This window comes from Leopardus geoffroyi, chromosome A2 (genome assembly GCF_018350155.1).
Source record: "Leopardus geoffroyi isolate Oge1 chromosome A2, O.geoffroyi_Oge1_pat1.0, whole genome shotgun sequence".
NCBI classification, from domain to species: domain Eukaryota; kingdom Metazoa; phylum Chordata; class Mammalia; order Carnivora; family Felidae; genus Leopardus; species Leopardus geoffroyi.
This window is the reverse complement of record NC_059331.1, coordinates 16,716,916-16,740,387: the sequence shown is the minus strand read 5'-3', so window position 1 is coordinate 16,740,387 and position 23,472 is coordinate 16,716,916. Positions and strand designations below refer to the sequence as shown.

The 23,472-nt window shown below is 46.8% G+C and overlaps 1 protein-coding gene across 16 annotated transcripts in view; it reads left to right on the top strand.

Annotated features, from left to right (window-relative positions):
* KIF9 (kinesin family member 9) overlaps nt 1-23,472 on the top strand; it is a 56,731-nt gene that overhangs the window by 9,379 nt on the left and 23,880 nt on the right. For 13 of the 16 annotated variants that reach the window (XM_045492703.1, XM_045492694.1, XM_045492696.1 and 10 more), the window contains 8 exons: nt 2,193-2,417; nt 9,140-9,223; nt 9,352-9,444; nt 10,216-10,363; nt 11,431-11,495; nt 14,082-14,159; nt 21,901-21,969; nt 22,715-22,819. In XM_045492703.1, the coding sequence (XP_045348659.1) occupies nt 2,193-2,417; nt 9,140-9,223; nt 9,352-9,444; nt 10,216-10,363; nt 11,431-11,495; nt 14,082-14,159; nt 21,901-21,969; nt 22,715-22,819 (867 nt within the window). The remainder of the gene's footprint in view (nt 1-2,192; nt 2,418-9,139; nt 9,224-9,351; nt 9,445-10,215; nt 10,364-11,430; nt 11,496-14,081; nt 14,160-21,900; nt 21,970-22,714; nt 22,820-23,472) is intronic. The other 3 variants (XM_045492705.1, XM_045492704.1, XM_045492707.1) reach the window with 2 other exon arrangements.

Genomic DNA, 23,472 nt, shown 5'->3' with positions numbered 1-23,472 from the left:
TCCACTGCCACAGCCCCAGAAAGAACAAAGGGAAGAAGCGGGGCCCAACATGAACTTTCAGGATCGAGTGAGTCCTGGGGGTCTGGGAAGTATGACTGAAGACAGTACACAAGGGCCTTCCTTTGGAGTTCTGTGAGGACCTTCTGTTGGGAGGTAGGAGGCAAAGGGCCTTTCCCCAAAAGCATCTTGAGGTTTTATAGCCCTGTCCTATAAAAAACATAGATGACCGTCTAGTGTATAAAGCATCCATGCTCTAATTTATGAAGCAATAGCCTTCACATCCCACTGTCCAAGCTTCAGTATCTTGGTATCTTAGACTTCAGTAGTCGAGCCCAGCACTGCCCAGTAGAGACACGGTGTAAGTCACACATGCAATTTTGAGTTTTCTAGTAACCACAGTTTAAAAAGTAAAACAGGAAGGGGCGCCTGGGTGACTCAGTTGGTTGGATGCCCGACTTTGGCTCAGGTCATGATCTCACAGTTTGTGAATTCAAGTCCCACATCAGGCTGTGTGCTGACAGCTCAGAGCCTGGAGCCTGCTTTGGATTCTGTGTCTCCCTCTCTGCCCCTCCCCGGCTCACGCTCTCTCTCTTTCTCTCTCTCAAAAATAAGTAAACATTAAAAAAAATTTTTTTTTAAGTAAAATAGGTGAAATTGATTTTAATAATATATTTTATGTAACTGAGTATATCCAAAATATAATTTCCACATGTCATCAATATAAAAATTCTTGAAATATTTTACATTATTTTTCTCACACTATCTATGCAGTGTGTATTTTACACTTATGGTCCATTTCAATTTAGACACTAAGTACTTATCAGGAATACTCAATCTGCATTTAGATTTCATAAAATTTACAGTTAAAAAAGTAGATTTATAAACTCAAGTTGTTCCCAACATACTGAAAAGTTTACCAGTAACTGAACTTAGTGGCCATTTTTTAAAGTTTATTTATTTATTTTGAGAGAGAGAGAGAGAGAGAGAGAGAGAGAGAGTGTGTGTGTGTGTGTGTGTGTGTGTGTGTGTGCACGCATGCACATACACATGCTGGGGAAGGGCAGAGGGAGAGGGAGAGAGAGAATCCCAAAAAGGCTCCTTGCTGTCAGCTCAGAGCCTGACGTGGGACTCAATCCTACAACCGTGAGATCATGACCTGAGCCAAAATCAAGAGTCAGATGTTCAACTGACTGAGCCACCCAGGTGCCCCTTTAGCAGCTAGTTTTAACTTTCAATTCAAATTAATTACGATCAAGTAAAATTTAAAATTCCATTCCTTATTTGCATCAGCCACATTTCAGGTGTTCAGCAGCCACCTGTGGCTAGTGTCTACCGTGTTGGATAGCACTACCCTCGACTGTTAGAGCAAGGTGGGGGCCTCAGGGATTATCCAGCCCAACCCCTCCCTTCATGTGGCAACTAAGAAAGTTAAGGGGAAAAGACCAGTCCAAAGTCACCATCTCTTCAGAAGTACCAGGAAGGGTATTTGGAAATTATTAGTTGGGAAGGCTGAGTTTTGGCTTGGCTTCTTCTCTTACTAGCTGAGGCCACAGACAAATAATTTCATTGCATGGGCCTTTCCCCAGATGGGCATTGCCCCTATCCTTCTTCAATCACAGGGGAGTTGTAAGAATAGGATTAAATAATGGATGTGTAAGAGGCTTATATATGGCGAGCCTCCATAAAATGAGGGATCTTCACTCCAGAGTCCTTTCCATTCATCATGGCTGTACAATCTGTTAAGTCAGTCTTCAAAATTCTACAAGATGTGGGGCACCTGGGTGGTTCAGTCAGTTAAACGTCCGACTTCAGCTCAGGTCATGATTTCACGGTTTGTGGGTTCGAGCCCCGTGTCGGCTCTGTACTGACAACTCAGAGCCTGGAGCCTTCTTCAGATTCTGTGTCTCCCTCTCTCTGCTCCTCCCCCGCTCACACTCTGTCTCTCTCTCAAAAATAAATAAAAACATTAAAAAAAAACTCTACAAGATGATAATAAGTGCCACTCAATGAACTATTAATAGTAATTGTTGATGATGATGACCATTATGCCAGCTAGACTGTAAATTCTTTGAGGACAGATTTTTTTTTTTAATTGTACTTCTTGATGTTTCCTGCTGAGGTAAGAACTCTCCTAACACTGGTTGGTCATTGGAGTTTTGCTCTTGGTGACTACTGTCCAATATTCCATGTAGGTTTTTAGGATGATTGAAGAACGCCCCACACATGCCATCACTGTGCGTGTTTCCTACCTGGAAATTTACAATGAGAGTCTGTTTGATCTCCTGTCCACTCTGCCCTATGTTGGACCATCAGTCACACCAATGACCATCGTGGAAAACCCTCAAGGGGTCTTCATTAAGGGCTTGTCAGTCCATCTTACAAGTCAGGAGGAGGATGCATTCAGCCTCCTTTTTGAGGTGAGATGACCAAGTCTAAGGATTCCTTCTGCCCTTTCTTTCTTCCTTCCATCCTTCCATCCTTCCTTCCATCCATCCTTCCTTCCTTCCTTCCTTCCTTCCTTCCTTCCTTCCTTCCTTCCTCTTTCCCTCCCTCCCTCCCTTCTCCCTCCCTCCCTTTCTCCTTCCTTCTCTCTCTTCCTTTGTTCTTTTTTTTTCTTTTCTCCCTCCCTCCTTAGTTTTTTTTACTTACTTTGATAACCAGAATAAATGTTAATATATGCTCATTTAGCAAGTTCAGATAGTAATGAAAAAATACAGGAACAAAAATTAACATAGTTGAAATTGTCTTTTTCAGTTAATGTGAAACATGGCATTTGTGGTATAGAAAAAAAAAGAATTAACATTCTTAGTATATAAAAGCTCTTATAAATCTATAAATTCCTCAGCATATGTTATTCTTTTAAAAGTCATATAGGGGGCACCTGGGTGGCTCAGTCAGTTAAGCCTCTGACTCCGGCTCAGGTCATAAACTCACAGTTCGTGGGTTTGAGCCCCACGTTGGGCTCTTTGCTGACAGCTTACAGCCTGGAGCTGCTTTGGATTCTGTATCTCCTTTTTCTGCCCCTCCCCTGCTTGTGTTCTCTCTCTCTCTCTCTCTCTCAAAAGTAAATAAACATTAAAAAAAATTTTTTTAAAGTCATATACATTGGAACTCTTATACCTCACTGATGAAATATAAAATGGTGTGGCCATATTGGCAGTATCCTAAAAAGTTAATTAATTTTATCATAGAACTTAGCAAATATCCTAGGTATTTTTCCAAGAGAAATGAAAGCATATGTTCACACAAAGGCTTGTAGGCAAATATTATAGCAGAATTATTCAAAATAGCCATAGACTGGAAATAACCAAAATTCTATCACCTGGTGAATGGGTAAATAAAATGATGAAAAACTATTTAACAATAAAAGAAATGGAGTACTGATATATGCATGCTACAACATAGATGAATCTCAAAAAAATGCTAAGTAAAAGAAATACAGAAGATCACATCCTGTTTGGTTCCATTCATTTGAAATGTTCCCAGTAGCCACATCTTTAGAGATACAAGTAGATTAGCTGGGAGGAGGGGGTGGGAAATGGCTACAGATGAGCCCAGGGAACTTTTTGGGTGATGTAACATTTCTAAAACAGGATTGTGGTGATGGTTGCACAGCTCTAAATTTCCTTTAAAAAATCACAAATTGTATACTTAAAACAGAGAATTTTATGCCATTTAAGTTATATGTCAATAGAGGCACCTGTGTGACTTGATTAAGCCTCCGGCTCTTGATTTTAACTCAGGTCACGATCTCACTGTTTGTGAGGTTGAGCCCTGCATAGGGTTCCACACTGACTGTGCAGAGCCTGCTTGGGATTCTCTGTCTCCCTCTCTCTCTCTGCCCCTCCCCTGATCCTCTGATCTCTCTCTGTGTCTCTCTCTCTCAAAGTAAATAAACAAACATGTTAAAAAATTATTAAATTATATGTCAATAAAAGTTTATTTAAAAAGTCACATAGGTGGAGCGCTTGAGTGGCTCAGTTGGTTGAGTGCTTGAACAGCCAACTTCAGCTCAGGTCATGATCTCACAGTCGTGAGCTGGAGCCCCACATCAAACTCACTGCTGTCAATGCAGAGCCCGCTTCGGATCCTCTGTCCCCTCTCTCTCTGCCCTTCCCCCCTCCCCTCCCAGTCAAAAATGAATAAACATTTACATATTAAAAAAAAGGTCACATAGGAGTCCTCAGGGTGATTTAAACCTGGAGCCCTTGGATCTACAGGGAGGAAAGAGCATCCCAGGAGGCAGCAATAGAGCATTCTTAAAAAAAATTTTTATTACATTTATTTTCTGAGAGGCAGAGATGGAGTGTGAGTGAGGAGGGGCAGAGAGCGAGAGGGAGGCACAGAATCCAAAGCAGGCTCCAGGCTCTGAGCTGTCAGCGCAGAGTCGGATGCGGGGCTCAGACTCACGAACTGTGAGATCATGACCTGAGCCGAAGTCAGACGTTCAACTGACTGAGCCACCCAGGCGCCCCCAGCAATGGAGCATTCTTATTGTTGCTCCTGACATTTCACCATGACTAATGGTATTTGCTGTGGGGCTTTGGTGGCTTAAGGTTAAAGAATGTCCAAGTTTGGGAAGAGTTTTTACCATTAATAAGTATTTATTCATACCCTTAGTAGTAACCACTCTCCTGACTTGTAATCATTTCATTGGTCTTCTTTATAGCTTTACTACTTCTAGCATACCATGTATGTTTCCTCAAACAGCATAGTTTAATTTTTTTGAAAACTTTTATATAAAAGGAATCACGTAGGATGAATTCTGATTACTTTTCCCTCTTATCTACTTTTTATGTGAAATTCATCTATGTTCTTGCTATATATTTTTCATTGTCATCATCACTGTATTACATTGGGTGTTAGGTGAATATACTACAAGTTAGTTATCCACTCTCTTTCTTTCCTTTTCTTTTTCTTTTTCTTTTTCTTTTTTTTTCTTTTAGAGAGAGTGAGTGTGCTCATGAGCAAGGGAGAGGGGTAGGGGGAGAAAGAGAGAAAATCTTAAGCAGGCTCAATGCTCAGTGCAGAGCCCAACACAGGGCTTGATCCCACGACCCTGGAATCATGACCTGAGCTGAAATCGAGTCAGATGCTGAGCCGACTGAGCCGCCTCGGTGCCCCTATCCACTCTACTTCTGATGGACATGTAGGTTTTCCTAGTTTGAGGGATATTTCATACAATGTAACTGGGAACATTCTTGTATGTCTGCCTCGTGTACATAAGCATGAATTTTTCTAGGTAAAACCAAGGACTGCAGTTATGGGTCATTGAGTGTGTCTTAAACTTTCTTAGGCAATGCCAACTCTTTCCCATAATGGTATACTCCCACAGTGGGTTAGACCTTAAGACCTTAAAATTTTGACCAATCTGGCTGGTGTGTGGTTTTTCCCACTGTGATCTTTGTTTTCTTCTCCCTAATTACTAATGAAGTGAAGGGCCTTTTCATATGTTTATTGACCATTTGGATTTCCCTTCCCATATTTTTTATCTTCTTTATAGATGTCTTTTTTTTTTTTTTGTCTTGTTTGCATGAATTCTTTATATACTCTTAAAACTAATCCTTTTTCAGTTATATGTATTGTGAATATGTTATATTTCCCATGGCTTGCTTTTTTTTCACTCTTTATGTGTTATTTGATGAGCAAAAATTCTTGATTTTAGGTTAATTGAATGTATGTAAATTTTTTGTTTTGACTTTTTATGTAAAGGGCACATAAGAGGATTTTCTTTTAAAAATCCACAGGTAGAGGGCCACCTGGGTGGCTCAGTCACTTGGGCATCTGACTTCAGCTCAGGTCATGATCTCACTTTTTGTGGGTTTGAGCCCCACGATGGGCTCTGTGCTGACAGCTCAGAGCCTGGAACCTGCTTCAGATTCTGTGTCTCTCTCCCTCTATCCCTCCCCTGCTCGTACTCTGCTTCTCTCTTAAAAATAAATAAAACATTTAAAAAATTTTATTTTTTTAAGTTTATTTATTTATTTTGAGAGAGAGTGAGCAAGCAGGGGAGGAGCAAAGAGAGAGGGAGAGAGAGAATCCCAAGCAGGCTCTGTGCTGTCAGTGCAGAGCCTGATGTGGGGCTCGAACTCATGAACGGTGAGATCATGACCTGAGCCAAAGTCAGATGCTTAACTGACTGAGCCACCCAGGTGCCCCCCCCCAATTTTTTTTTAATCCACATGTAGAATTCTCCAGTTAAGTCATCTGACCTTGGACTTTTATTTGTTGAGAGGTTTTTGATTACCGATTCATAAATTGGTCTGTTTAGATTTTCCTTTTCATCATAATTCAGTCTTGGGAGTCTGACAGTCTTTATCTTTTAACTGAAGCATTTCATTGCATTTGCACTTAATGTAATTACTGATATATTGGGGTTTACATCTGTCATGTTATTATGTGCTATCTCATTGTTCCATTTGTTCTGCATTTATTTTTCTTACCCATTTTGCCCCTAATTTAATTTAATTTCATTAATTAATTAATTAATTAATTTTTATTTTTATTTTTATTTTTTCAACGTTTATTTTATTTTTGGGACAGAGAGAGACAGAGCATGAGCGGGGGAGGGGCAGAGAGAGAGGGAGACACAGAATCGGAAACAGGTTCCAGGCTCTGAGCCATCAGCCCTGAGCCCGACGTGGGGCTCGAACTCACGGACCGCGAGATCGTGACCTGGCTGAAGTCGGACGCTTAACCGACTGCGCCACCCAGGCGCCCCAATTTATTTTTTTTTAATTTACATCCAAGTTAGTTAGCATTCAGTGCAATAATGATTTCAGGAGTAGAATCCAGTGATTCATCCCCTACATATAACACCCAGTGCTCATCCCAACAAGTGTCCTCCTTAATGCCCCTTACCCATGTTTTGCCCCTTTTTTATTAGATATTTTTTATTATACTTGTTTTCCCTTTTACTAATTTAGAAGTTGTATGTTCATTCATATTTATATTCTCTCACTCTCTCCGTTTAGCCCAGAAATAACAACTTGGCACATTTAGTTAATACATACACGCCCAAGTGAGTGTATCTAACTAGTGAGATGTGAATAAGCTCTGTGGATTATCCAAAGTCAGCTTCTTGGTTTTGATATTGTGCTATAGTTTTGCAAGATATTATCTTAGGGAGAGACTGAGTGAAGAGTACAGGGGACCTCCCTGTACATTTCTTCAAAACTCCTCTGGATCAAAATAAAGTGACATTTTATCATAATTTTTATTATATTTTACTATAACATTATCATTTTAATTGTGTTATAATTACGTTAAAATATTTAAAAATAGGGGTGCCTGGTGGCTTAGTCATTTAAGCGTCCGACTCTTGATTTCAGCTCAGGTCATGTATGATCTCACTGCTCATGAGTTCAAGCCCCATGTCAGGTTCTGCACTGATAGCTCAGAGACTGCTTGGGATTCTCTCTGTCTCTCCCTCTCTCTCTGCTCTTCCCCTGCTTGCTATCTCTCAAAATTAATAAATAAACATATATATTTAAAAATAAAACCTCTGTGGTGCGCCTGGGTGACTCAGTCGGTTGAATATCTGACTTCAGCTCAGGTTATGATCTAACACTTTGTGAGTTTGAGCCCTGCATTGGGCTCTGTGCTGATAGCTCAGAGCCTGGAGCCTGCTTCAGATTCTGTATCTCCCTCTCTCTCTGTCTCTCCCAGCTCATGCTCTGTCTCTCTCTCTCAAAAATAAATAAACAGTAAAAAAAATTTTTAATAAATAAAAAAATAAAACCTCTAAAAATCTAAAGTTCATGAAAACCTTTTACTTCCTCCTGCATTCTATAAGAACCTTAGGATTGCTACCTTGTCTTTTATGTTTTTGTTTTTTAACTCTGCAGGGGCATCATTATTAATGTTTTATATAGTACACATTCTTTTACATTTACCCTCGTATTTACCACCCTCATTGCTTTTCCTTTCTTTTCTCCATCACTTTCCACTGGAGATTGTTTTCTTTCTTCTGTTGTATATCCTTTATAGTGAGCATGCTGGTGACAAAGAGTTTCTTGTTTTTTGAAATGTCCTTATTTTACCCTTAGTCTTGAGAGATATTTTTGCTGGGTATAAAATTCTATTTTCACATTTGTTTTGTTCTACCATATTTAAAAAAAAATTTTTTTAATGTTTATTTATTTTTGAGAGACAGAGAGACAGAGTGAGAGTGGGGGAGGGGCATAGAGAGAGGGAGACACAGAATTTGAAGCAGGCTCCAGGCTCTGGGCTGTCCACACAAAGCCCGACATGGGGCTCAAACCCAAAAACTGTGAGATCATGACCTGAGCTGAAGTCGGACGCTTAACCAACTGAGCCTCCCAGGCACCCCTGTTTTGTTCTACCATATTAAAGAGATCATTGCAAAGTTATGGTTTCCATCATTAGTAGTGAGAAGTCAATGTCAGTCTGTTCAATAGTCCTTTAAAAGTATGTTAGTCTGTGCCTTCTGAGAAGCAGATGCCAAGATGGGATTAAATGTGCAAAAAAAATTTTTTTTAATGTTTTTAAATTTATTTTGAGAGAGAGACAGAGAGATTGAGCAGGGGAGGGGCAGACAGAGAGAGGGAGAGAGAGAATCCCAAGCAGGCTTCCCACTGTGACCGCACAGCCTGATGCAGGGCTCAAACTCATGAACCGTGAGATCATGACTAAAATCAAGAGTCAGACACTTAACTGACTGAGCCACCCAGGTGCCCTGGTACATGATCCTTTTAATGTGCCATTGAAGTCAGTTTGTTATGATTTTGGATTCTGCATTTCTCTATTATTAAAAAAAATATTTGTCAACATTTTCCTGGCTATATAACATTCCATTGTACAGATAGACCTAATCATTGGGTATGTAGGTTAATTGTTAGTCAATATTCATGAACATTTTTAAGACTTTTTCATTCTTATTGCTACTTGGCTTTTCAGAAAGCTCTACAAATTCACACATCCCTAGCAGAGGGTGAAAGTCTAGGTCTGGACTCCAATTGGTCTCCCATTCTACTAGTGTATAAATGAGATATCTCTGGAAGGTCTGATTACAGTAACATGAAATCACTTGTATACCTGTCAGAATAGTTGAAAATAACCCAAATTCTTTATTGTTTTAATTCTTCAAAATGCTGTCTACTTTTCCTCTCCTCTTCAGGGAGAGACCAACAGGATTATAGCCTCCCACACAATGAATAAAAACTCATCCAGGTCGCACTGCATTTTCACCATCTATGTGGAGGTGGGTCTGAGCTCCTTGAATAGCCCAGTGATGGGGGGATGGGGGGGGCACAGCCCAGTCCCACTGGACCTGCTGCAGACTAGAAGCTTCTCCCTGTGACATCTAACCTCTGTTTGGATGTTTTGTAGGCTCATTCGAGGACCTTATCAGACGAAAAGTACATCACTTCCAAAATTAACTTGGTGGATCTAGCGGGCTCAGAAAGGCTGGGAAAGTCTGGGGTAAGTGGGAGCAGGACATCCCTTCTCAAGCCACAGCCCTGTTTCCTGCACAGTGCCTATGCACATGGGACGTCCCTCATGGGGCATTTGTGCGCCCAGCCCTGAGCTTGGCGCAGTGGAGCATGTGGGCATGACCCCATGGAGTTTTGAGGGATGGAATTAGTGGAGGGGAAACAGCTGCACCATAGTTGCATCCTACCTAAGAGGATTTTTGTAAATATTAAATGAGAGGACAGCCCCTAAATTCTTAGCCAGGTGCCTAGCCCCCTATAAGTACTCAGAAAATGCTTGGTGCTGGTAGTAACATTTCTCTGCATATGAGTAGGAGTGTCCACCTGAGTCTTTCCATGAATATTTCAGCTCAGCTATTCATGGGCTTGGCCATGAATTAGTATAAGTATTCACACAAGTATGCAGTGAGCATTCCTATGTGCATTCAGCTAAGTGTTTGTATGTGTATGATAGTCACAGGATGATTTGGCCAAGTGTCTGCACAAACATTCCTGTGCGTATTCATATCGATGTGACTCTTACGTGAGAATTCATGTGAATATTCCCAGAAGTATTCATATTCCCGTGAGCGTTCCCGTGAATATTTGCATGAGCATTCCTGCGAGTATTAGTATTAGGCCATGATGGAATACAATCCCATGATATTGAGAAAAGAGCTGGCTCTGGAAAGGAGGCTCCGGCCTGGCCACCCACCCACAGTGTTCCCAGTGAGGCAGCCTCCCCATTTTGTGTGAAGTGGAATTGACCTTTGGTTTGTAGTCTGAGGGCCGAGTCCTGAAGGAAGCCACCTACATCAACAAGTCGCTGTCATTCCTGGAGCAGGCCATCATTGCTCTCGGGGACCAGAAGCGGGAGCACATCCCCTTCCGGCAGTGCAAGCTTACCCACGCCCTCAAGGACTCATTAGGTAAGGGCAGGTGAGGGCGAGGTCAATGCACAGAGAGGAGGGCCAGGCCGGTCTAGCTGCTGCTGGTGGTAATGGAATTGCTCCCTTCCGGCAGCTGGCACTTCCCTGCAACCTTTTCACTGTGATCCCAGACACAGCTGAAAAGGCAGAGTCATGCATGGTCCCCTCTTTCACCCACAGCATGCAGTGCTGCTCCCTCAGAAGCTTTGCTTAAACTTTGGCCTCTGTTGGGACTACCTTCTCACTTCCCCTCATCCCTAACCTGGCAGAATCCTTCACGGCCTTCAAGGTGACCAGGTGGAGGGTCTCTGTCATGCCTCCTTCTCTTCCCCCACAGCCTCCCTGACAGAGGAACGGGGGTTGTGTTTGTCATATTTGTGTCGCCTGATGGCACGGTCTTGGGTGTCTGATTACTAGTTGAGAGCCACCAGTAGCAAAGCCCTGGCCCACAGCCCTCTCCCCTGCCCCGTGCCATCTCTCCTCTGCTGTTCCCCCGGCTCCTCTTTTAGGTACATCCAGTGGCCTCTCCCCTTCTCTGCCCTCCTCCAGTCTCACACATGCTTGGGCATGTCCCTCCTGACTCTGTCTGAGTCAGCTCAGGTGGCTGTAACAAAATGCCACAGTCTGGAGTGCTTCAACAATAGACATTTATTCCTCACAGCTCTGGAGGCTGGAAGTCCCAGATCAAGGTTCAGCATGGATGGTTCCTGGTGAGGGCTCTTTTTGGCTCATACACAGCTGCTTTCTTTCTGTGCCTTCACACGGCAAAGAGCAAGAAAGAAAAGAGAAAGGGACCAGAAAGAGAGACAGTTCTGGTCTTTCTCTTTCTCTCATATAAGGGCACTAATCCCATTATGGCGGCTCCGCACTCAGGACCTCCTCTAAACCTGATCACCTCCCCCAGGCCCCATCTCCAGATACCATCACACTTGGGGATAGGACTTCAACATAGGAATTTTGTCAGGACACAAACTCTCAACCCATAGCAGACCCCCACCAGCCTTAAAAGAATCTCTTGGCAGAATACCCACATGGTTCATGGCCCTTCTGTGTCCTGCTTTCTGCAGGGGGAAATTGCAATATGGTTCTCTTGACAAACATCTATGGAGAAGCCGCCCAGTTAGAAGAGACGGTACGTAAAGATAGCCGAGGCGGCCTGGTTGGAATCCCTTCTCGTGGGTTCCAGGGCTGGGTAAGGCTGGCTCCGGGCTGGCTAAGCTGGCATACTGGGCCATAGACATTGTCAAGAGGGAAGAGATCCGGGGACTGAATCAACCAAAATTGTTGCGGGATCCAAATACCAAGTACCAAGGGACAGAGGCTGTGTTGAGGAAGAGGCAAGGCAGGGAGCAGGCGCACCGTGGGAGTCTATGTGAAGAGGGTTTTGTGGGGGGCAAGGACCATGCTTCCCACGGTGCTGCTCCTGTGAATTGGGATCTAGGGCAGCTGATTTCTTGTTCTTCATAATTACACGCTGAAAAATCTTAGAAGCACCACAGGGTTCCAGGCTGTGGTTATGAGGCTGGTGCAAACTGATGGGCATTGAGCACATACTGTGTGTGCGTGTGGGGGGAAGAGCAGCTCGGTAGAGGTGACTTATACGTGGCCTCGCGCCTCAGAGTTCCTTGCCGTGGCCCTGAGTAATGTGAGAGGTCTGGACGAAAGAATCCTTCAGAGGAAAAGCTACTTTTCCTGAAAGTGGGGTGAGGAAGGTGGGCACCGAGCTGGCTGGGTTTAAAGGGTTGGTGGTACAGAAAGCAGAGAGGCGGGTTGCCTGGGTGGCTCAATTCGTTACGTGGCTGGCTCTTGGTTTTGGTTCAGGATTAGGCTCTCATGCCTTGTGGGTTCAAGTCCCACATCGGGCTCTGTGCTGACAGCACAGAGCCTGCTTAGGATTCTTTCTCTCCCTCTCTGCCCCTTACGCACGTGTGCGCGCTCTCTCTCACAATAAGTAAACATTTAAAAACAAAACAAATAAAATAAAAAGAAAGCAGAGATGCTTCTGGCAGAGGCAACTGTGGGCCTGATGGTGTGGCCCATGCCGGGAACACCTGGCTGCTGCAGGGGGAGTGAGGGGTGGTGTTCAGGAAGGAGAAGGGGGAGAAAAGACTCCAGAGGCTGCTCGGGTCCTGGCGGCCAGGGTGCCGCCTTGGCTGTTCTGTTGGTTGCTGGGGTGTCATGGGGTTTGAGCAGGGAGGGCTGTGGCCAGAGTTGTGACTCAGGAAGATTAGCCCAGCAGCAGGACCCAGGGGACCTGGGAGGGGACAAGCTTAGGAGACCCAGAGGCAGGAATATGGGCTCTAATGGCTGAGGCAGTGACACAGGTGAGCTCACACAACTGGGCATTCCGGCTGAGGCTTCCCTTCTTCCTCTGAAGGGCCACTCAGCATAAATAAGACAGATTTGGAAAGCGCTCCATAGACGTTTTGTCAGGTGTGGATGTTTAAGGCAAGCCTCAGTCATCTGGCGAATCCACTTAGGTGAAACAGGTCCTTTCCAGGCGCGTTGCAGGGCAAGATGCTCCTGCAGGGCCTCCCAGTTTCTTGCATCAGGGACCATCCCAGCTTCCAGAGAGAGCGCCCTGGGGCTTGGGAGGCCGGGGAGGGAGCTCCCACTGACGTGCAGGCAGCATCCCCAGGGGGGGAAGGCTTCAGGAACCGCATAGTATAACAAAGCACGAGTGAACCCCGAGAGGAGCCATATGAAAATTGGGCCTCCTGACTGCCTTGTTGAGCAATGCCCTCCAAGACGGTGGAAAGCCCCTCTCTCTCATTCCCACCCCTGAGATGGTCACCGCATAGAAAGCCATTCTGCTGGTACCCCGCCATCCCGTCCTGTCACTCAGGACGGTGCCCACGGAGCCCAGAGGAGCTGCTGGAGGGGCCTCAGGGGGTTGGGACGAAGGCATATTGGGGTGTGGAAGCTAATGAGTCTCTTCTCCAAACACTTTAAAACCTTGACAGTGTTCCTGTCGTGGATCACATTGCTTTATTCAGGGCTGCTGCACGTATGTGTGGGAGTAAACACAGTGAGGGGGTCGTGGCCACACTCGCTGCTGTGTTTGGAGCAGGAGAGTCCGAATCCACCCCACACAGAAGCAGCTCCGACTAGTGACAGGGGCCTCCTCCGGAGGGCCTCCTGCCAGCTCCATCCAGAGCACACCACCCACCTCTTCATGAAGTCTCCCTGACTTTACAGAGAAGCTACAAAACCTGTCTGAGGTCGCGTGGTGGGTCAGCGGTAGGGTTCTTAATCACCAGGGTGGACTGAAGAGCGCTTTCGGGCCTTCTTCTGGGCCATTTCTGGGTGGCCCTCCCCCAGGCCCGCCCCCCTGTTTCGGGGCCCTGAGACAGCCCGCCATCATGTGAGGCTGGGATCTCAGGGCCCGCCCCGTGCTACCACTGGCGGTTCCTCATTGCCAAGGGACAGCCCTCCACCTGTCGTGTAACATCGGTGCAGTGGGGCACAGTGCCGGGGCTGTTTCTCAAGTGCCTACTTATGTGGCTGCCTCCTGGGCCTGCGGCCATAATTACCCCTGCCTGGCTGCCCCTCCAAAGGGACTCAGGTGGAACCCCAAGGAGACCCCACACTTCACATTGGAGTAGACTATATGCAGAAATTTGTCTTTCCTAGTGGACTCCTTTGGCCTGTTTTGAAAATATCTCTATTCATAAGCAATTGGCCAAAGACATAGAGGGCTGTCTGATCTGTTTTTCAGCTGTCTTCACTGCGGTTTGCCAGCAGGATGAAGCTGGTCACCACTGAGCCTGCCATCAACGAAAAGTATGATGCTGAGGTAGTAAGGGGTTTGTGGGCAGATGTCTCACCGTGGAGGTGCGTGGGTTTGCTGCCTGGGTCACACACACCTGGCTTCCCTTCCTGCCTGAATGTGATCCCGGGTCAGTCCCTTTCCACTCTGGGACAGGCCAGAGTCTTCAGAGCCCCTGGAGACCCCCCCCCCCCCAATTGGGGGCCACCGCACAGGTGAAAGGACTAGGTCAGGTCCCCACCCAGTTCATGTGTGAGGCTTCAGGGCCTCTGACTACCCTGGGCTTCTATATGAGAGTTCCTTAGAGCTGTTTCAGAGTTCAGTCAGTGTGGACCATCTCTCAGACTCCTCTGGTTATAACGCTACGGAACCTCTTTGCTGCCGACCTGTGTGATCCCTCTCAGCAAGCACAGCTGACCGATCAGAAGGAGCGCTCAGCACCACCACCAGGGAGGTGCAGGTCGAAACCTTAGTGAAAGTCCACCCTCAGACTAGCAAAAATTAGCACGTTTCCACAATGCAGAGTAGTGGCGAGAATGTGCAGAAACGAGAGCCTTTGTCTGTTCCTGGCCAGAGCATAATCTATTAAATTGCTTTCGAGAGCATCCTGGCGACTTCTTGTAAAGTAAAAACTCATTTACCTCATTTTCCTTCAGGATGCTTGTGGAATCATGGTTACCAGAGACAGGAGCGTGTACCTGCCCTGAGCTCATGACAAAGTAGTTAAACCTTCCAGATTCCAAATCCTAAAGCAAAAAAGTGGTCCCCGTGGCTCTGTGTAACTAACCCATGGTTTGGAAGTTGAGGGGGGGGTGGGTTAGAGCAGTGGCTCTCAGACCGAGCTGGTAGCAGAACCCCAGGCCGGCTTCTTTTTTTTTTTTTTTTTTTAATGTTTGTTTGTTTGTTTGTTTGTTTTGAGAGAGAGAATGTGAGGGGGCGACAGGCAGAGAGAGAGGTGAGAAAGAATCCCAAGCAGGCTCCACACCATCAGAGCAGAGCCCCACACAGGGCTTCATCTCAGGAACTGTGAGATCATGACCTGAGCAGAAACCTGGAGCCTGTCGCTTAATCGCCTGAGCCACCCAGGAGCCCCTCTAGGCAGGCTTCTGGAACCGCAGGTCACTGAACCCATTCAGAGTTCCTGATTCCATTGGCCAAAGGGTGAGGCCTAAGGATTCACGTTTCTAATAAGTTTCCAGATGCTGCTGCTGCTGCTCTTCCGGGGTCACACTCAGGAACCACTGGCACAGTAGTTAAGAGCCATGGCCCCCACATTGGGGGTTCAGCAACCTGCTCTTTCCTTCCATCAGCTGTACAGCCTCAGCAAGATACTTATTCTTAGTAAGCCACCATTTCTTCAATAGTAAATTGGGGGAGTGGCAGAATCCACTCTCTAAGAGAGGCCGTGGAGAATCATACAATGGGGAGAAACCTCTTCCCACAGTGCTGTCGTGGAGTGAATGCTCAGTAAATGTTAGCTAGCGCGCTGCTCACTGTATGGGTCAGCAGTGGTCCCTTTCCCGGTGGACAGTCTGGAGGCATTCCCCACATATGTATGTGAAGAGCCTCGAGGCAGAACGGTGCCTGTGCTGCTCATTGTACTAGTGAGCAGCTGGGCACGGGACCGCTAGCCCTTCACCAGAGAGGAGCTGAGTGAGTCAGGGAGGGAGAGAGCCAGGGCTCGAGCTGCCAGCTGGATAATCTCAAGCGGGATTGAAGCGGGCCAAATGGTAGCATCTGTCTAAACACATGTGAAGCATAGCTGAATATCGTTCATCAATACATGTGTGTGCATTAAAAAAAAGCAACAACAAAATACAGGGGCGAAAAGACCAACCTGAGGCTGGGGGTTCCCTCTGGGATGTCGGGGGGGGGGGGCGGTGGACTTGGAGAGAGGTACATAGGGGCTGCATATTTGTCTGCAGTGTTTTATTTCTTTAAAAAGGTGGGGGGGGGGGCACCTGGGTGCCTCAGTCGGTTAAGTGTCTGACTCTTGATCTAAGCTCAGGTCTTGATCTCAAGGGCTGTGAGTTCAAACCCTGCAATGGGCTCCATGCTGGGTGCGAAGCCTACTTAAACAATGAAATTTTTTTTTAATTAAAAAAATTTAAGAGGTGCCTGGGTGGCTCAGTCGGTTAAGTGTTCGACTTCAGCTCAGGCCATGATCTCGCAGTCTGTGAGTTTGAGCCCCGCGTCAGGCTCTGTGCTGACAGCTCAGAGCCTGGAGCCTGCTTCGGATTCTATGCCTCCCTCTCTCTCTGTCCTTCCCCTGCTCATGCTCTGTCTCTCTCTGTCTCAAAAATAAATTAAAAAAATTAAAAAAAAATTTTTTTAATTAAAAAAGAGCTTATCGGGCTCTGCACTGATAGGGCAGAACCTGCTTGGGATTTTCTCTCTCTCCCTTTCTCTCTGTCCCTCATGCTCTCTTTCTCTCTCTCTCTCTCAAGATAAGTAAACTTAAAAAATGATAAGCATTTATAAGCATGAGTTCTTGAGAGAGGCATGGAAAATTACCTGGGCTGCCGCCTTCCATAGACCACAGCCAGTCTGCCTGTGTTGTTTCTAGCGCCCTCTTCAGTATAGATGCCTGTTTTCTGGACCATGGGGTAGCTTCTGTGGAATTGCCTCAGTTTTCACCTATGGACTAGGAGGCTGGACTGATGACCTCCAGGTGACCCTCGTACTCTGTCAGTCTGATTCTGTGAGGTGGTGTAAAGGTTGTGAGTCTTGGGTGTAAACAGGCAGCAGACAAACACTTGGCATTCTGCTCTGCTGAGAGAAGATCATACCTGCAGGCTGCAGTGGGGTCAACCAGGGAAGTTTCCCGAGTGGAGAGGTGCTCCTAGCCTGGTGTGCTACTTAAACAGAAGGCGCTGAATTATCCTCATTATGTTTATGATGAAAACCCCTGACCGTCAGGGAACTTACTTGAGTCTGTGCTGTTTCCAAGGCATTAGTTCCATCCAGAAAATGTCCCTGATCTTTAAAGGCATTGGTCAGGTTCGTGTTCCATCTGAGATACAAAAGAAAAAAGGAGTTGGTCAGCCAGGAGGTGCTGCCAGGCCCTGTTCTGTGGGGTCTGGTGCTCCAGCCCTGTGTTTCCAAGCAGCTTCTTTCCATTCGGTACAGGAGGGTGAGTCTGCCAGGCACGAGGAGAAGCACCTATGGTCTCAGGATGTGACATGGAGGCTGGTTACAGGGGGAGCCAATGACCCATTTCCTCACATCACCTGATTGGCCCAGAGATCTAAGCCTGGCTCCCCACGCCACACTGGACAGTCATCCAGCTGGAGGCCCTCAACAGCCCGACTTTCCCTAGCGGCGACATGATGTATTTTTTAGAACTGAGATCTCTCAGCTGAGGGGAGGGGCTTGGCCACCAAGCCTCTCCCGTTGACCTCATAGGAAGTCTACCTGAAGGAGAACCTCTTGGGGCTTCCCAGAGGGTCAGAGCCGGGATTTGGACCCCGGTCATGTGCTTTGAGTCTTAGGCTTTGTGCCCTGAATTGCCACAAAGACACCAGAATGCCAGGGTTCTGTCGCCTCTCGCTGCAGACTGGTCACAGCCCTGGTCACCAGTACCAGGATCCAGTTGTCAGGGGCTCCCTCCAGTGGCCATTTTTTGACAACTGAAGAACGCCCTGTTGTTCACAGAGAAGGTTCTCAGCATAAAATCCCTTGTGCCTCTCATTTGAAAGACAACAGGACAGTATCCATCAAATGTAAAATGACTCAGCAATTCTGTTTCTAGAAATATGTCATTTATCCATTCACCTAAAATCTATAGAGCACTTAACATGTGCCAGGCACTTTTTGAAGCACCTGGAGTGTGTTAATATACAAAAAACACAAATCTGTGTCCTCAAAGAGCTGACTTCTGGGGGTGGGAGAGAGAGATACGATAAATATAAGAAATAAATGAGCCTGGCTGGCTTAGTCGGGACAGCATATAATTCTATTTAAAAAAAAATTTTTTTTTTATTAGTTTTCTTTATTTCTGAGAGGCAGAGAGAGACAGAGCGTGTGTGGGGGAGGGGCAGAGAGAGAGGGAGACACAGAATCGGAAGCAGGCTCCAGGCTCTGAGCTGGCAGCACAGAGCCCAATGTGGGGCCTGAACTCACCAACTGTGAGATCATGACCTGAGCTGAAGTCGGACGTTCAACTGACTAAGCCACCCAGGCGCCCCAGGGAGAGCATATAATTCTTACTCTCAGATTTGTGAGTTTGAGCCCCAGATTCGGTGGAGATTACTTAAATAAATAAACTTAGGGGCGCCTGGGTGGCGCAGTCGGTTAAGCGTCCGACTTCAGCCAGGTCACGATCTCGCGGTCCGTGAGTTCGAGCCCCGCGTCGGGCTCTGGGCTGATGGCTCAGAGCCTGGAGCCTGTTTCCAATTCTGTGTCTCCTTCTCTCTCTGCCCCTCCCCCGTTCATGCTCTGTCTCTCTCTGTCCCAAAAATAAATAAACGTTGAAAAAAAAAAAATAAATAAATAAAAGAAGTGAATCTAGATCCTGCCATTTGCAACAACATTGATGAACTTAGAAGACATTATTCCAAGTGAAATAAACCAGATACAGAAGGAAAAATACTGCAAGATCTCACTTACATGTGGAACCTAAAAAGTCAAATTCACAGAAACAGGGAGTAGAGTGGTGGTTACCAAGAGTGGGGGTAGGGGCTGAGGAAAGGGGAAATGTTGGTCAAAGTACACAAATTTTCATTTATAGGATAGATAAGTTCTGGGGATCTTATCTTATCCCCAGTTCAGTACAGCATGGTGACCATAGTTAATAATACCATATTGTAGGGGTACCTGGGTGGCTCAGTCGGTTGAGCGTCCGACTTCAGCTCAGGTCATGATCTTGCACTCTGTGAATTCAAGCCCCACACTGAGCTCTGTGCTGACAGCTCAGAGCCTGGAGCCTGCTTTGGATTCTGTATCTCCCCCTCTCTGCCCCTCCCTTGCTCGTGCTTTGTCTCTCTCTCTCAAAAATAAACATTAAACGGGGCGCCTGGGTGGCGCAGTCGGTTAAGCGTCCGACTTCAGCCAGGTCACGATCTCGCGGTCTGTGAGTTCCAGCCCCGCATCGGGCTCTGGGCTGATGGCTCAGAGCCTGGAGCCTGTTTCCGATTCTGTGTCTCCCTCTCTCTCTGCCCCTCCCCCGTTCATGCTCTGTCTCTCTGTGTCCCAAAAATAAATAAACGTTGAAAAATAAACATTAAACATTTTTTCAAAAAATAATACCGTATTGTATACTGTATTTAAAAAATGCTTTATTGCTGAAAAATGCTAACCATCATCTGAGCTTTGCTGGGAAAGTAGATCTCAGATGCTCTTAACCACACACAAAAAATTGTCACTAGATGAGGAGATAGATATGTTAGCTAACTTGACTATAGTAATCATTTTACTATGTGTGTGTATATCATGTTGTACACCTCAAATATTCAGGCATACCTCCGGAGATATTGTGGGTTCAGTTCTAGACCACTATAATATAGTGAATATCACAATAAAGCAAGTCAAATGAGTTTTGTGGTTTCCCAGTGCCTGTGAAAGTTACTTTTATGCTATACAGTAGTCTGGGGCGGGGCAAAGAGAGATGGGGACAGAGAATCCCATGCAGCCTCTGGAACTGTCAGCATGGAGTCTGATGCAGGGCTCAATCTCACAAACTGTGATGTTATGACCTGAGTTGAAATCAAGTGTTGGATGCTTAACTGACTGAGCTACCCAGGCACCCCTATACTGTAGTCTGTTAAGTGTGCAATAGCATTATGTCTAAAAAAACAATGCACTTACCTTAATTTAAAAATACTTTATTGCTGGGACACCTGGGTGGCTCAGTCAGTTCAGTGTCTGACTCTTGATCTCAGCTGAGGTCTTCATCTCAGGGTCATGAATTCAAGCCCTGTGTCAGGCTCCATGCTGGGCATGGAGCCTACTTTACCTCAAGTCTGAGCTTTCAGTGACTCATAATCCCTGATCACAGATAATATAACAAATAAAATAATAATGAAAAATTTGAAATACTGCAGAAGTTACCAAATGTAACACAGAGACAGGAAGTGAGCAAATGTTGTGGAAAAATAGTGCCGATAGACTTGCCTGATTCAGGGTTGCCACAAATCTTCAATCTATAAAAAACAGTTATCTGAGAAGCTCAGTAAAGCAAAGAACAATGAAATGAGGTATGCGTGCCTACAGTTTTTCTTTAAAAAATGTTTAAAGGGGTGCCTGGGTGGCTCAGTTGGTTGAGCATCTGACTCTCGATTTCAGCTCAGGTTATGATCTCATGGTTTGTGAGTTGGAGCCCCACATTGCGCTCTGCACTGACAGCCTGGAGCCTGCTTGGGATTCTCTCTCTTCCTCTCTCTCTCCCCCTGCTCTCTCTCTCTCTCTCAAAATAAATAAATAAATTTAAAAACAAATTAAAAAAGGGACGCCTGGGTGGCTCAGTCGGTTAAATGTCCAACTTCAGCTCAGGTCACGATCTCACGGTCTGTGAGTTCGAGCCCCACGTCAGGCTCTGTGCTGCCAGCTCAGAGCCTAGAGCCCGTTTCAGATTCTGTCTCCCTCTCTCTCTGCCCCTCCCCTGTTCATGCTCTGTCTCTCTCTGTCTCAAAAATAAATAAACGTTAAAAATAAATAAATAAATAAATAAATATAAAAAAATAAAAATATTAAAAAAAAAAAAAGAAATAGGTAAGTCGTAGCACTCCACCGTCCAGTATAGTAGCTGCTACTCGCTTGGGGTTGGTTATTTAAATTAGTTACATAAAATTAAAAGTTCACTTCCTTGGTCACCCTAATGACATTTCCAGGGTTCAGTAGCTACGTGTAACTCAGGGCACAGATATAGAACATTTCCATCATTACAGGAAGTACTGTCAAACAGCACTGCTCTAGGGTGTGTTGGTGATAGGTGCTATAAAAAAAAATAAGACCAAGATTTGAAAAAAGTGGTGTGGGAGTGGGGAGTGTGTAAAACTGCAGTTTTACATCGAGTGATTGAAATGTGCCTAATTTAGAAGCTTTTGAACAAAGACTTGAAGGAGGTGTGGGGGTGTGCCAGGGCAACACCTCGGGGAAGAGTGTCCTGGGCAGAGGGGACAGGCAGTGCAGAGGCGGGAGTGTGCCAATTTGGTAGGAGTGGAATGAGCTTGGAGGAGAACGGTAGGGAAGAGTTAATGGGGGCAGATCACAAAGAGCCTGTGCTATCCTACAAAAACCTATAAAGACACAAAGCTGTAAGTACAAAAATGTTGTGCAGCCTTGTTTATAACAGCAAAACTTTGGAGGTGACATACATGATTATCAGCAGGGAATGTGACATGTTTGTGCAGTGGTTGGGAAGGATGAGGGTAAAAGGTACGACTGCGTGGAGAGCCTCCTGGAGGCAGCGGGCTGCAATGAGAAGGCCTTCACCCCGGTAGACTGGAAATAACCCGAAGTTCCTGGAAGTTGAGGTGTGAGGTTGCCCTGTGGGTGCCTGTGCTCACTCTGTTAAATCTCCTCTGTCTGCTGAAAGAAGCAGAGGCCAGGGACTTGTGAGGCCCCCGAAGGCCCTAAACTCACCCCAGTTGGGAAAGAGTCACTGGCAGGGAAAGAATTGTCCAGATGCTGAGATCACACTCCATGGATTACCAGGAGGGGCCAGGAGGTCCGGCCACAGGTTGGGGAACTGTGGGCTTGATGTGGAAGAGGCAGAGTGGCCTCTCTGACTGTCCTCCCTGCCCTGTCCCAAACTGTGTTTCCCTGGCAGCGAATGGTCAAGAACCTGGAGAAGGAGCTGGCACTGCTCAAGCAGGAGCTGGCCATCCACGACAGCCTGGTAAGAGGCTGGAGGCAGGTGGCTGGGTGAGGGGCTGGCCGGAGTGCTGGAGGGACTGCGGTCACAGTACCAGGTGGGCAGAGGGATTGGGTGGACAGGCCCCAGGAGGGCCAAGTAGGCAGGGAGACTTTGGGGTCAGAGGGGCTAAGGAGCTAGGGATGCCTGGTGGGCAGGGAAATTGGAAGAGCAGGAGGATGTGGGCAGGGGTGTCAGATATCAGGGAGCAGAGGCAGACAGTTGGCAGGAAGATGAGGGGCAGGGGGCCAGGTGCCAGGCAGGTAGGGCAGGGATAGATAGCATGATGGTCAAGGTCAGAGGAGGTGGGGCATACTGGGCAGTGGGGGAGGGGCAGCAGCATAGAGCCCTGAGGGCAGAGGGTGGGGACAGGAGACCTCTGGTGGCTTGCCTGGGCCTGCTCATGGGTGGGGGGGGAGGTGTCTCAAGGCAGAGGCAGCCACCTCCCACCCATGGCTGTCATCCTAGAGTCTCCTGAGACTCAGCCAGCAGAGCCCTTTGCTTGGAGTGGCAAGCTCATGACAGGTGGCTTTCCTTCCCTCCAAGACCCAGTTGTCCCTCTGTGACCCGAGCACCTGGCCAGGACCTGATGGTGAAGGGAATGGAGCTGGCTTAGGTGGCCAGGACCTGTGCCCAAACCTCTCCACCTTGATTCTCAGAATGACCCCTCCTGCCCCTGTCGGGCTCAGGTATTTGGAGCTCGTTGACATGTTCTTCATCCTCCTCCAAGGCCAACCGCACCCTTGTGAACTACGATCCCATGGATGAAATCCAGATTGCTGAGATCAACTCCCAGGTGCGGAGGTACCTGGAGGGGACACTGGACGAGATTGATGTAAGGATCATCTCCTTGGGACCACCATGCCCAGTGGCCTGGGTCTCCTTATCCTGGGCATACCCCCACTTGTGCTGTGCTGGCCTTAGAACCTTACACTGAGTGGGTGCAGTGGGTGTCGGGTGGGTGGTGCTGGACCCCTGGCCTCGGGCCCTGCAGCCCACTGAAGCCTCAGCATCCATGTTTAGGGTTACAAGGCTGGGTGTGCCCCACAGAGTGGCCAGAAACCTTGACCGGCCCTGACCACACGGGGTGGTCCATCACAAGTGCAGGCCCTGGAGCCAGGCTGCCCTGAATCACGTCCCAGCTCAGCTGCCTCCTTGCTGAGTGATGTCAGCAAAATGCTTAACCTCGTGGACTTTGGTGGCCACACTTGTACAGTGAGGAGGGAAAGCAAGCTGGAATTAACTGAGCTGTAGGAGCTCAGGTGCTTGGCTGTGCCAGGTGGGGTGAGGCCATTCAAGGATGATGGTCATGCTGGTTTACAAGGCAGACACCCAAGGCCTGAGTTGGAGTAGGCCAAGGAGGAAGAGACGGCAGCCACATGGGGAAGGGCCCTCAGGAGGAAGGTTGCATTCTTTTTTCACAGTGCAGGCCAGCAAACCCTTCATCAGGGAGCTACATGACAGATGCCTCCCCATCCCTAGCCTGTC